The 13,800-nt window shown below is 40.2% G+C and overlaps 1 protein-coding gene across 1 annotated transcript in view; it reads left to right on the top strand.

Moving 5' to 3' along the window:
• The window catches only part of AEBP2 (AE binding protein 2), a 95,398-nt gene extending 88,552 nt beyond the window's left edge, over nt 1-6,846 (top strand). Inside the window, exon 9 of the mRNA XM_038576968.1 lies at nt 6,757-6,846. Within this exon, the coding sequence (XP_038432896.1) occupies nt 6,757-6,760 (4 nt within the window). The 3' untranslated portion in view covers nt 6,761-6,846. The remainder of the gene's footprint in view (nt 1-6,756) is intronic.
• The last annotated feature ends 6,954 nt before the right edge of the window (nt 6,847-13,800 follow it).

Below are 13,800 nucleotides of genomic sequence, written 5' to 3' on the forward strand. Positions count from 1 at the left end.
GTATTTGGTTACTTCCCTAAATTAAATTCTTATAATGGGAATTATTTTCTCAAAGAGTAGATAACATATTTTAGTTTTAGTGTTTTTTGTTATTTGCATTCTAGAAATGGTATGTAGCATTGTTTTTTAAATACCCTTCCCATCCTGAATATTGTCATTAAAATAAAAAAAATAAGTATAAAGGGCAGCTCATTGCTTTAATTTATATTTATTTTACTTCAATAAAGCTTGGGTATAGGGATCCCTGGGTGGCGCAGCGGTTTGGCGCCTGCCTTTGGCCCAGGGCGCGATCCTGGAGACCCGGGATCGAATCCCACGTCGGGCTCCCGGTGCATGGAGCCTGCTTCTCCCTCTGCCTGTGTCTCTGCCTCTCTCTCTCTCTGTGACTATCATAAATAAAAAAAAAAAATAAAATAAAGCTTGGGTATATTATTGTGCTTATTGACCAGTTGTAATTCTTATTTTATTATTCATCTATGTAAGAATATTCATCCTTTTCTCTTGTATGCTGCAGGAAATGTTTATCTAACTTCTGTTATTTTTATGCAGATTTTAAATCATATCTCAATCTTTTTCATCATGGGTCTTTTCTTGTTAATATGTAGAAAGTGCTTTCCCATCCGATATCAGTAAGTTTACTACAGGTTATTTCTTGGTTTCATTTTGAAAAAAAATTATGTAAGATTTCAAGCATATTTAAGAGTACGGAGAGAAGCATAGTGAATCTGTGGTACCCATCACTCAGCTTTAGTATATATCAATATGTGGCCAATCTTATTCTATGAATGTCTGCTTCCAGACCCTCTTGGGACATTTTTTTTTGTTGTTGTTTTGTTTTTTGTTTTTTTTCTTGGGACATTTTGAAGCAAATTTCAGAATCTGAATATCATTTAATCTGTTGATATTTAGGGATGTATCTCTAAAAGATAAGGGTTTCTTTTTTTTTTTTTTAAGATTTTATTTATTCAGGAGAGACCCAGAGAGAGAGAGAGAGAGAGAGAGAGAGAGAGGCAGAGACACAGGCAGAGGGAGAAGCAGGCTTCACACAGGGAGCCCAATGTGGGACTCCATCCCCGGTCTCCAGGATCAGGCCCTGGGCTGAAGGTGGTGCTAAACCGCTGAGCCACCTGGGCTGCCCATAAGGGTTTCATTTTTTTAACACATAACCACAAGACCATTATCACAAGTAAAGAATTTAGGTAAAGAATCCTAATATCCATCATTCAGTGTCATTTTCCTAATTATAATTATTTTCAAAAGTTTGAAATTAGGAATCTAGTAAGATCCATACATTGCTTTTGTTTGTTACAAATTAAAGTTTCTTTTAATCTGTAGATTTGCCCTCCATATCTTCTGTTTCCTTCCTCCCCTTATTTTTTGTTGAAGAAATGGCTTTAAAATTTTTGACTCTGGAGGCACCTGGTAGCTCAGTCAGGTAAGCGTCTGATTCTTGGTTTTGGCATTGAGCCTCGAGATGGGTTCTGTGCTCAGTGTGGACTCTGCTTCAGATTCTGTCTCCCTCTTCCTCCCCATCTGCTTTTCCTCCTGCTGGTGTGCTCTAAAATACACAAATAAATAAATAAATAAAGTCTAAAAAATTTTTTTTCACTCTGTAATGCAATTGATATTTTTAAAATATATATTTTGAAGCTGGGGTCCATCTCTTGTCCCCTGCTTTTGACAGTTAACCAGTACTATTTAAATTATAAACTTAAATTCTTCATTGAAGTGCCACTTTTATCATATAGAAAGTATTATATAAGAAAAGTGACATTTCAAATTAATAGAGAAATACAGTATTTTTACTATGAAAAAAATCCATTGTTTTTTTTAATTAAAGATTTTATTTATTTATTCATGAGAGACACAGAGAGAGAGGCAGAGACATAGGCAGAGGGAGAAGTGGGCTCCCCGTGGGGAGCCTGATGCGAGACTCGATCTCAGGACCCCTGGATCACACCCTGAACTGAAGGATCACCCACTGAGCCATACAAGCATCCCCCATTAGTATTTTAATTGGAACTGAAATAAATATATTAATTTGTGCAGGATTCACATCTTGACAATAGTGAATTTTCCTACCCAGGGACATGTTGTATCTTTTTCATTTATTTAAATGTTCTTTTGTTTCTCACAATGAAGTTTTGTTTTTTTCTTCACTTTTTTTTTTTTTCATTTTGTCCCACTTGCTTCTCTGTTCTTCCCTGGTTTCATATACATAAATTTTGCTGAGCTATTTGAGTGCTATTTGTAGGCATCACCCCTAAATATTTCAGACTGTATCTCCTAAGAAGATAAATTAATTACATTCAAGAAATTTAATATTAGTGCAACAATATTATCTAATCCTGTTCAATATCCCCCAGTTGTCCTAGGGACATTTATAGCTATTATAAAAGAAGGACCCAACCAAGAAGCAAGCAGTACATTTACTTGTTATGGCTCTTTATTTTTGTTTATTTATTTTTAAAGATTTATTTATTTATTTATTTATTTATTTATTTGATAATTGAGAGAGAACACACATGCAAACAGAAGGAGTGGCAGAGGGAGCGGGAAAGACAGAAACCCAAGTAGACTCTGCCCCAAGTATGGAGTGGAGCCTGACACAGGGCTTGATCCCACAACCTTGAGAACATAACCCGAGCTGAAATCAAGAGTTTGGTGCCTGACTGAGCCACCCAGGCACCCCTTGTTATGTCTCTTTAAATCCCCTTTAGGCTAGACAGTATAGTTTGGTAGCTTTATTATTATTATTATTATTACTACTACTTTTTGTCTTTCATGACACTGACAGGTTTTGAAGTGTCCAGGCCAGTTATTTTATAGAATATCCCTCAATTTAGATTTGTCCAACAGCTTTCTTTAGATTCAGCAGGAGCATTTACCCACAGCAATATGTACAGTAATACATAGGTGATGTTTTGGCCATTTCAGTGTGATATACAAGGAAGTACATGATAGCAGTTTGTCCAGTTATTATTGATGTTAATCATTCAGCAAGCTATTGTCTGCTGTGTTTCTTTAAATTCTGTTTTCTATCTGTTTTTTATCCAAGTGTTTTTTTTTTTTAAGATTTTATTTATTTATTCATGAGAGACACAGAGAGAGAGAGGCAGAGACACAGGCAGAGGGAGAAGCAGGCTCCACGCAGGAAGCCCAACCTGGGACTTGATCCCGGGTCTCCAGGATCACAATCTGGGCTGAAGATGGCGCTAAACTGCTGGGCCACCAGGGTTGCCCAATCCAGTGGTTTTAATATCCATTCATAATTATAGCCTGAGTCACTTATGAATATGGTAGTTACAAAATGATAGTTCTCTATTTCTGTCATCTTTATATATTTATTTGTTGGCATTCTTCTGTCTCTTATCTTTCTTTTTTGACATGTCCCCATTTGGTGAGTACTTCCTTTCTGGCACAAGGAATTGTTCAAGACTCAACTTATACTTTCTTTGTTCACTTTGCACTTTCCCTGAGTATTTTTCCAAGGAGCTCTGCTTCCTTTTAAAGGAGAGAATACTTAGAAACCAAGATCTAGGCCTGGGTGCAGAATGTTCCCATCATCCCAAGAAGTTTTCTTTTTTTTTTTTTTTTTTTTAAGATTTTATTTATTTATTCATGAGAGGCAGAGAAAGAGAGACACACACACAGAGAGAGAGAGAGAGAGAGAGAGAGAGAGGCAGAGGGAGAAGCAGGCTTCACGCCTGGAGCCAATGTGGGACTTGATTCCGGGTCTCCAGGATCACGCCCTGGGCTGAAGGCAGGCGCTAAACCACTGAGCCACCCAGGCTGCCCCTTGTTTGCATTTTTAATTTAACCATTTTAACTGGTGTCTAGTGTGTAGTGTTGTATTATCTCTGCACTTTTATTTTGTACTTCCCTGATGACGAATGATATTGAGCATCTTTTCATATATGTAGTAGCCACTTGTATGCTTCTTTAAAGTTTGTGTTCAAAGTTTTTGCTTATTTTTAAATTAGCTTTTTTGTCTGTTTCTTAATTATTATCTTGTAAGAGTTTACTATATATCTTAGACACACTTTCTTTTTGGTCAGGTAGATGTATATATATGTAGCGCAATTTGCTTTTTAATTTTTTTTATAATATCTTTTGAAAAATGAGTTTTTAATTTTTTTGAAATCCAATGTATTTGCTCTTTTTTTTTTAATGGTTTGTGTTTTGTGTCCTAGTCAAAAATATTTTTGCCTACCTCAGGGTATTAAAGATTTTTTTCCTATGTTTTCTTCTAAAGTTTTATAGTTTTGGCTTTTACATTTACATTTTACATGCATGCCATTTCAAGTTAAGTTTTGTGTATAGCATGAAGTCTGAGTTCATTTTTTTCTATTTAATACCCAATTGTTCTAGTATCAATTGTTGAAGACACTATTTTCCTCCATTGGATTGCCTTGACCCCTTTGTCAAAGATCGATTGATCTTGTATGAGTGAATTTATTACTGTACTCTGTTCTATCATATTGATTTTATTGTTTATCCCTATTCCAATACCTTATTCTCTTGATCACAGTAACTTTAGAGTAAATTTTGAAATCAGGTGGTGGAAGTCTTTCAACTTTGTTCCTTTTTTTCAAGATTGTTTTTGGCTATTCTTATTTTTTTGTGTGTTTTGTTTTGTTTGTTTTGTATTTCCATATACATTTTAGAGAGAGAGAGTTAGTTTGCTTGAGAACAAACTTGTTAGTTTAAACAGACTTGTTATGATTTTGATTGGGGTAGTCTTGAATCTGTAGATCAATATTAACCAGTTAACAATATTGGCTTCTTACTGATACATACAACATCTTTCTCTCTCTCTCTTTTTAAAAAAAAATTTCTTTTGGTTGTATTTTATGGTTTTCTTTGGCTAAGTTATGTATATGTTTAAATTTATCCCTAAGGGTAGTAGAAAGGGGGGTGGGTGGGGAGGTTGGGGTGGCTGGCTGGCAGGCACTGGGGTGGGGGGCACTTGATGGAATGAGCACTGGGTGTTGTACTATATGTTGGCAAATCAAACTCCAATAAAAAATATACAAATATAAATAAAAGCTAAAAAAATTATCCCTAAGTATTTCATGTTTTTGATGCAGTTGTAAATGATTTTTTAAAGATTTTATTTATTTATTTGACAGAGAGAGAGAGAGAGAGCACAAGCAGGGGGAGCAGCAGGCAGACGGAGAGGGAGAAGCAGGCTCCCCACTGAGCAGGGAGCCCCCCCCCCCCCCACCGCCATGCAGGGCTTCATTCCAGAACCCAGAGATCATGACCTGAGCCAAAGGCAGACACTCAACCACTGAGCCACCCAGGTGCCCCTGATCACTGTTGTTAATCTCTTACTTTGCCTAATTAGTAATTAAACTAGATCGTAGATACATATGTATAGGACAAAACATGGTATATATAGAGTTCGGTGCTATCCACAATTTCAGGCATTTCCTGGGGATCTTGGAATGTAGTCTCTGAAGGTATAATGTATATGTAACTTGTCTTTCAGGGGAATATTAGTAAAAGTTGGATAAGGTCAAAAGACAACAGCAGTTATTTTCCTCTTTGTTAGCCACAAGGAGATGTCATAGACATATGGGTGGCTCATCATTTCCAATTTTGTAGACATATGGCTATGCATCACTGTCTCTCCTGTCCTCCTGAGTGAGTGCATGGTGGATTATATTTCATCCCTTTGAATTACAGGTATATGAAATTTGAGTGGAAATAACATATACTTTCAAGTAAACATTTAAGGCGATGTTTCAAGGAAACATTTAAAAGCTGGAGCAAAATTTCCCTTTTTCTCTTCTTTCCACTGCTGTGGTGACTAGCAGGTTTTCACTCTGGGTCCCTGACTGAGGAAGCATGGATCAGAGGCCCCAGTGACAGGCAGTGGATATACAATTTGAATAAGAAAGAAATCTTAATCGTTTTAAGCTACCGACAGTAGGGGTTGTTCCTTGCTGCAAGGTAACCTACTTTTTCCTGACTAACACAGGAGAAATGTATTAATTTCATGGTAGATATTGGAGATTGGGGGCCTCAGAGAACCTGAACCAAGGGTCTCCGGGAACAGATAGATGTGGAGATCATGGGTTCAGTTTGGGGCCAGAACTAGCAATTAGCAACAATCTGCCTAAAAAGTGAAAAAGGTATTATAATATGGATTTATTGCAGTGGAAATGTTAATGAGTTTATTTTATTTTTAAGATTTTATTTATTTATTCATGAGACACACACAAGGAGAGAGAGAGAGACAGAGACAGAGACAGAGACACAGGCAGAGGGAGAAGCAGACTCCATGCAGGGAGCCTGACGTGGGACTCAAGCCCGGGTCTCCAGGATCACACCCTGGGCTGAAGGCGGCACTAAACCGCTGAGCCACCCTGGCTGCCCCTGTTAATGAGTTTAAAGTTTAGTTTCTTGTGATGGGAGGGAATCTATGGAAAGGACAAGGCTAAAGATTCAGAAATGAGGGAAAATAATTGCTAATATGTCCGTTAGAAGGCTGGAAAACATGGAATCACCAGCGCACAAGTGGTTTAGATAGGAGGGACATTACTTTTCTTGTAACAGGAAAAGGAAAGGAAAATTGGTAGGTGCAGATACAGGTAGGTTTATAGATCTGCTGGGAGAGCTTGAGGGATAATAATTATAGTTGTTAACATTTAATGCTTTCCACCCTAGTTGCTGATCCAAGCGCTTCACAAATTATAACTTGTTCAATCTTCCTCCTATGTGATAGATATTCTTATTCTCATTTTACAGTTGAGGAAACTAAAGAAGTTCTTGACCTATGAATTCACTGTATCTTAGAAGTTGAAGGTGAAGTCATCTGCTGAGGTTGAAGGTAGAAGTGAAACTGGAACAGCTCTTTCCAAATCCATCCATCCTCACCCCTAAAACTACTTCATATTTTAAAAAATTACATAGTTGACTAGGATAATGGAAATTTTTTGAAACTTATGTGCATTCTAAATGAAAATACCTTTAAATAGCTTTGTCACTTGAATAGACACATAACCTACAATCTTTTTTTTTTTCAGCGTATTTTGGTTAATTCAATATTCTTTTTCTTTTTCTTTTTTTTTTATTGGTGCTCAAATTACCAACATACAGAATAACCCCCAGTGCCCATCACCCAATCACTCCCACCCCCCGCCCTCCTCCCCTTCTACCACCCCTAGTTCGTTTCCCAGAGTTAGCAGTCTTTACGTTCTGTCTCCCTTTCTGATATTTCCCACACATTTCTTCTCCCTTCCCTTATATTCCCTTTCACTATTATTTATATTCCCCACATGAATGAGAACATATAATGTTTGTCCTTCTCCGACTGACTTACTTCACTCAGCATAATACCCTCCAGTTCCATCCACGTTGAAGCAAATGGTGGGTATTTGTCGTTTCTAATGGCTGAGGAATATTCCATTGTATACATAAACCACATCTTCTTTATCCATTCATCTTTCGATGGACACCGAGGCTCCTTCCACAGTTTGGCTATTGTAGCCATTGCTGCTAGAAACATCTGGGTGCAGGTGTCCCGGCGTTTCATTGCATCTGTGTCTTTGGGGTAAATCCCCAACAGTGCAACTGCTGGGTCTTAGGGCAGGTCTATTTTTAACTCTTTGAGGAACCTCCACACAGTTTTCCAGAGTGGCTGCACCAGTTCACATTCCCACCAACAGTGTAAGAGGGTTCCCTTTTCTCCGCATCCTCTCCAACATTTGTTGTTTCCTGCCTTGTTAATTTGCCCCATTGTCACTGGTGTGAGGTGGTATCTCATTGTGGTTTTGATTTGTATTTCCCTGATGGCAAGTGATGCAGAGCATTTTCTCATGTGCATGTTGGCCATGTCTATGTCTTCCTCTGTGAGATTTCTGTTCATGTCTTTTGCCCATTTCATGATTGGATTGTTTGTTTCTTTGGTGTTGAGTTTAATAAGTTCTTTATAGATCTTGGAAACTAGCCCTTTATCTGATACGTCATTTGCAAATCTCTTCTCCCGTTCTGTAGGTTGTCTTTGAGTTTTGTTGACTGTATCCTTTGCTGTGCAAAAGCTTCTTATCTTGATGAAGTCCCAATAGTTCATTTTTGCTTTTGTTTCTTTTGCCTTCGTGGATGTATCTTGCAAGAAGTTACTGTGGCCAAGTTCAAAAAGGGTGTTGCCTGTGTTCTCCTCTAGGATTTTGATGGAATCTTGTCTCACGTTTAGATCTTTCATCCATTTTGAGTTTATCTTTGTGTATGGTGCAAGAGAGTGGTCTAGTTTCATTCTTCTGCATGTGGATGTCCAATTTTCCCAGCACCATCTATCGAAGAGACTGTCTTTCTTCCAGTGGATAGTCTTTCCTCCTTTATCAAATATTAGTTGACCATAAAGTTGAGGGTCCACTTCTGGGTTCTCTATTCTGTTCCACTGATCTATGTGTCTGTTTTTGTGCCAGTACCACACTGTCTTGATGACCACAGCTTTGTAGTACAACCTGAAATCTGGCATTGTGATGCCCCCAGATATGGTTTTTTTAAAATTCCCCTGGCTATTCGGGGTCTTTTCTGATTCCACACAAATCTTAAAATAATTTGTTCTAACTCTCTGAAGAAAGTCCATGGTAGTTTGATAGGGATTGCATTAAACGTGTATATTGCCCTGGGTAACATTGACATTTTCACAATATTAATTCTGCCAATCCATGAGCATGGAATATTTTTCCATCTCTTTGTGTCTTCCTCAATTTCTTTCAGAAGTGTTCTATAGTTTTGAGGGAATAGCTCCTTTACATCTTTGGTTAGGTTTATTCCTAGGTATCTTATGCTTTTGGGTGCAATTGTAAATGGGATTGACTCCTTAATTTCTCTTTCTTCAGTCTCATTGTTAGTGTATAGAAATGCCACTGATTTCTGGGCATTGATTTTGTATCCTGCCACGCTACCCAATTTGCTGTATGAGTTCTAGCAATCTTGGGGTGGAGACTTTTGGGTTTTCTATGTAGAGTATCATGTCATCGGCGAAGAGGGAGAGTTTGACTTCTTCTTTGCCAATTTGAATGCCTTTAATGTATTTTTGTTGTCTGATTGCTGAGGCTAGGACTTCCAGTACTATGTTGAATAGCAGTGGTGAGAGTGGACATCCCTGTCTTGTTCCTGATCTTAGGGGAAAGGCTCCCAGTGCTTCCCCATTGAGAATGATATTTGCTGTGGGCTTTTCGTAGATGGCTTTTAAGATGTAGAGGAATGTTCCCTCTATCCCTACACTCTGAAGAGTTTTGATCAGGAATGGATGCTGTATTTTGTCAAATGCTTTCTCTGCATCTAATGAGAGGATCATATGGTTCTTGGTTTTTCTCTTGCTGATATGATGAATCACATTGATTGTTTTACAGGTGTTGAACCAGCCTTGTGTCCCAGGGATAAATCCTACTTGGTCATGGTGAATAATTTTCTTAATGTACTGTTGGATCCTATTGGCCAGTATCTTGTTGAGAATTTTTGCATCCATGTTCCTCAGGGATATTGGTCTGTAATTCTCCTTTTTGGTTGGGTCTTTGTCTGGTTTTGGAATTAAGGTGATGCTGGCCTCATAGAACGAATTTGGAAGTACTCCATCTCTTTCTATCTTTCCAAACAGCTTTAGGAGAATAGGTATGGTTTCTTCTTTAAACGTTTGATAGAATTCCCCTGGGAAGCCATCTGGCCCTGGACTCTTGTGTCTTGGGAGGTTTTTGATGACTGCTTCAGTTTCCTCCCTGGTTATTGGCCTGTTAAGGTTTTCTATTTCTTCCTGTTCCAGTTTTGGTAGTTTGTGGCTTTCCAGGAATGCGTCCATTTCTTCTAGATTGCCTAATTTATTGGCGTATACCTGTTCATAATATGTTTTTAAAATCGTTTGTATTTCCTTGGTGTTGGTAGTGATCTCTCCTTTCTCATTCACGATTTTATTAATTTGAGTCTTCTCTCTCTTCTTTTTAATAAGGCTGGCTAATGGTTTATCTATCTTATTAATTCTTTCAAAGAACCAACTCCTGGTTCTGTCGATCTGTTCCACAGTTCTACTGGTCTCGATTTCGTTGAGTTCTGCTCAAATCTTTATTAACTCTCTCCTTCTCCTGGGTGTAGGATCTATTTGCTGTTTTTTCTCTAGCTCCTTTATGTGTAAGGTTAGCTTTTGTATTTGAGTTCTTTCCAGTTTTTGAATGGATGCTTGTATTGCGATGTATTTCCCCCTCAGGACTGCTTTTGCTGCATCCCAAAGATTTTGAACGGTTGTATCTTCATTCTCATTAGTTTCAATGAATCTTTTTAACTCTTCCCTAATCTCCTGGTTGACCCTTTCATCTTTTAGCAGGATGGTCCTTAACCTCCACGTGTTTGAGGTCCTTCCAAACTTCTTGTTGTGATTTAGTTCTAATTTCAAGGCATTATGGTCTGAGAATATGCAGGGGACGATCCCAATCTTTTGGTATCGGCTCAGACCCGATTTGTGACCCAGTATGTGGTCTATTCTGGAGAAAGTTCCATGTGCACTTGAGAAGAATGTGTATTCAGTTGAGTTTGGATGTAAAGTTCTGTAGATATCTGTGAAATCCATCTGGTCCAGTGTATCATTTAAAGCTCTTGTTTCTTTGGAGATGTTGTGCTTAGAAGACCTATCGAGTATAGAAAGAGCTAGATTGAAGTCACCAAGTATAAGTGTATTATTATCTAAGTATTTCTTCACTTTGGTTAATAATTGATTTATATATTTGGCAGCTCCCACATTCGGGGCATATATATTGAGGATTGTTAAGTCCTCTTGTTGGATAGATCCTTTAAGTATGATATAGTGTCCCTCTTCATCTCTCACTACAGTCTTCGGGGTAAATTTTAATTTATCTGATATAAGGATGGCTACCCCTGCTTTCTTTTGAGGACCATTCGAATGGTAAATGGTTCTCCAACCTTTTATTTTCAGGCTGTAGGTGTCCTTCTGTCTAAAATGAGTCTCTTGTAGACAGCAAATAGATGGGTCCCGCAGTAACTCCTGAGCTCTCCGTCTGCAGGGCCTGGATGCTCCGGGGCGGGGCCGCTGATCTGCTCAGCTGGGGCAGGAGCGTCCTCGCTGTCCTGGGCCCTCCCGGCCTCTGCCTGTCCCGGGGGAGGCGGGATCCTGGGCTGTGTCCCGGCGCCCTGTGCTCCGGAGCCTGCGCTGGTGGATTCGCGCTCCCGGGCCGCGCAGCCCCCTCCGCGGAGCCGCCGCCCGAGCCCCCCGAGCTGCTCCGGGTCCCGCCGTGCGCGCTGCAGCCCTTAGGGAGCTCGGCGCACTCTCCCGGGGCGCAGGTGTCTGTTACTGTCCCGGGGAGCCCGAGGGCATCCCCGCCCTCCTGGGTCCTGCTCCAACTCCCCGCGAGCCCCTTTCCCCCGGGAAGGTCGGTGCAGCTCCTGCTCCTCCGGGACGGGGCTCTCCTGTCCTGGGGACACTCGCCCCGGCCTCGGCCCGGCTCCTCGCGGGCCCCTCCCCCTTGGAGGCCTTTGTTTCTTTACTTCTTTTTCCCCGTCTTCCTACCTTGATAGAAGCGCGAACTCTTCTCACTGTTGCATTCCAGCTGGTCTCTCTTTAATTCTCAGGCCGAATTCATAGATTTTCAGGATAATTTGAAGGTTTTCTAGGTAATTTGGTGGAGACAGGTGATTTGGGGACCCTACTCTTCCGCCATCCTGCCCTTCCCCCATAACCTACAATCTAAGTATGAATTGTGAGATTCTGTCCAAATTCAAGCTCAAGATCATTCTTTTAGCCTCTTTACCAATCACATTGCTGTCCCTAAATCTCTCTTATAACAACTCTTGAGCTGCTACTGATGGAGGAATTGTGGAAATTTGGAGAGATTGAGCGTGAGAGCTAGCCAGGAAAAACCAGTGTTCCTCTCACGTAGGCCAGGACCACCCAGTCCCTGTCTTTAAAGCTGTCTGCCCCTAGAAGTTTTTGCAAAACTGCCCATCTTTGTAAGAAAGGCTACCTCTTCTAAGAAATCTTTTAATTCCTAGTTAGTCAAAGCCCTCCTCTCTTGGGATCAAAGTTTGTGGTTTTTAAGTGCCTGTGTTTTCTTCTTCTATTTCTTTTCCGTTCACAATTGTCAGGATTTCATCTTACAGAATTTTGGGTTTTGATCTCCTGCCTGAGTGGTTATTTCTTAAGAAATATAGGAGGTCCCACTTTCCTCCAACTAAATGGGTCTCATGTATCAGTTAAGGGAGTAGAGAAAGTGAATATTGGTTCCAGCATTATGACAATTTAGCTGCATCTGAATATCTTTCTCAGCATTAAGTTGATATTGCTCCAGAGAGAGATAGTAGTGGGGGTTTCTGTTGTATGTATGTTTGGGGATGGGGGAAGTGGGATGGGATGTGAGTTGCTCTTGATAATTTAGACAGGACACTTGATTTCTCCCATCTATTAAGGGTGTAGGAGATGAAGGCTTAGCCTAGGTGAGTCAGGGGGTTAGAAATGAGATCCCTGCATCAAAACAGGACTCCTGAAGGCATCTGGAGAGAAATCTCAAAGGAGTAATGAAATCTGCTCAAATGAGGTGCCAGTGGGAAGAATTGAGTACAATAGCCGTGGCAGCTGAGATGGAGAGGGAATGAAAATGAGTGAATGTTTATGTTGAACTAACATGTGACTGTATTTGTGGAAATATACTTTGGTTTGTAGAGAAGTTATTTGGTAGAAAAATTTTGTAAATACTTCTTTTTTTTTTTTTTTAAAGATTTTATTTATTTATTCATGATAGTCACACAGAGAGAGAGACAGAGAGGCAGAGACACAGGCAGAGGGAGAAGCAGGCTCCATGCAGGGAGCCTGATGTGGGATTCGATCCCGGGTCTCCAGGATCGCGCCCCGGGCCAAAGGCAGGCGCCAAACCGCTGCGCCACCCAGGGATCCCTTGTAAATACTTCTATCACAGTTGTGAATTATTAAAAAAATTAATTGATGCCTTGAGTTTTAATCCTGCTGCCAGGAAGCACAAAGTATCTCCTGTTACTACTCCTACCCCAGAAGATGAGCTTAGTATTGTTTCTTAAAGGTCTGAGTGGTTCTACAACTTGCTTTTATTTCACAGCCCAAATAGGGAAAGTGTTGAGTTTTTTTTTTTTTTTTTTTAAGATTTATTTATTTTTTTTTATTTGGGAGTGAGAGAGTGTGAGAGAGAAAGTGTGTGCATGGATTGGGAAGCAGTAGGGGGAGAGGGAGAGAGAATCTCAGGCAGACTTCCCACTGAACATGGAGCCTGGTAAGGGGCTCAATCCCGTGATCCTGAGATCATGACCTGAGCCCAAGCCAAGAGTTGAGTACTCACCCGACTGTGCCCCCCAGGCGCCCTGGTTTTTATATTTTAGGGCCATCAATAGGGAAAAAACTGGATAACTCAGAGAATAAGAGGAGGGTGGCAGGGTTGGTTGAAGGCTGATTCTAGGAAGAAACTTCCTTGACTTTGGGAAGTCAGCCTGCAGCACCCATGACTGCGTATAAGAGGGTGGCTGCAGGAAGTCTGTGGAGATCGGAGAGTGAGGCCCTTGATTACTGAGTATCTCTCCAGGTAAGCCTAAGAGGAAAGGACAGCTGGGATTTGCATCTCAGAGCTGCCTGGAGGTGATGGTGACCAGTTTGTCTCATCTTCAGTGTAGAAGGAATATGGTTACCACAACAACCACTATGGGCTTTTGAGCCCCTCTTCTCATTTTCCAAGCACTGTATCCTCTCTAGGAATTCTTGTATGATCTTAGGGAAACAGGTGGAAAGACCTTACCCCAAATACCTGCCTTCCCTCTAAA

The sequence above is a fragment of the Canis lupus genome, chromosome 27 (assembly GCF_011100685.1).
Source record: "Canis lupus familiaris isolate Mischka breed German Shepherd chromosome 27, alternate assembly UU_Cfam_GSD_1.0, whole genome shotgun sequence".
Classification (NCBI taxonomy): Eukaryota; Metazoa; Chordata; class Mammalia; order Carnivora; family Canidae; genus Canis; species Canis lupus.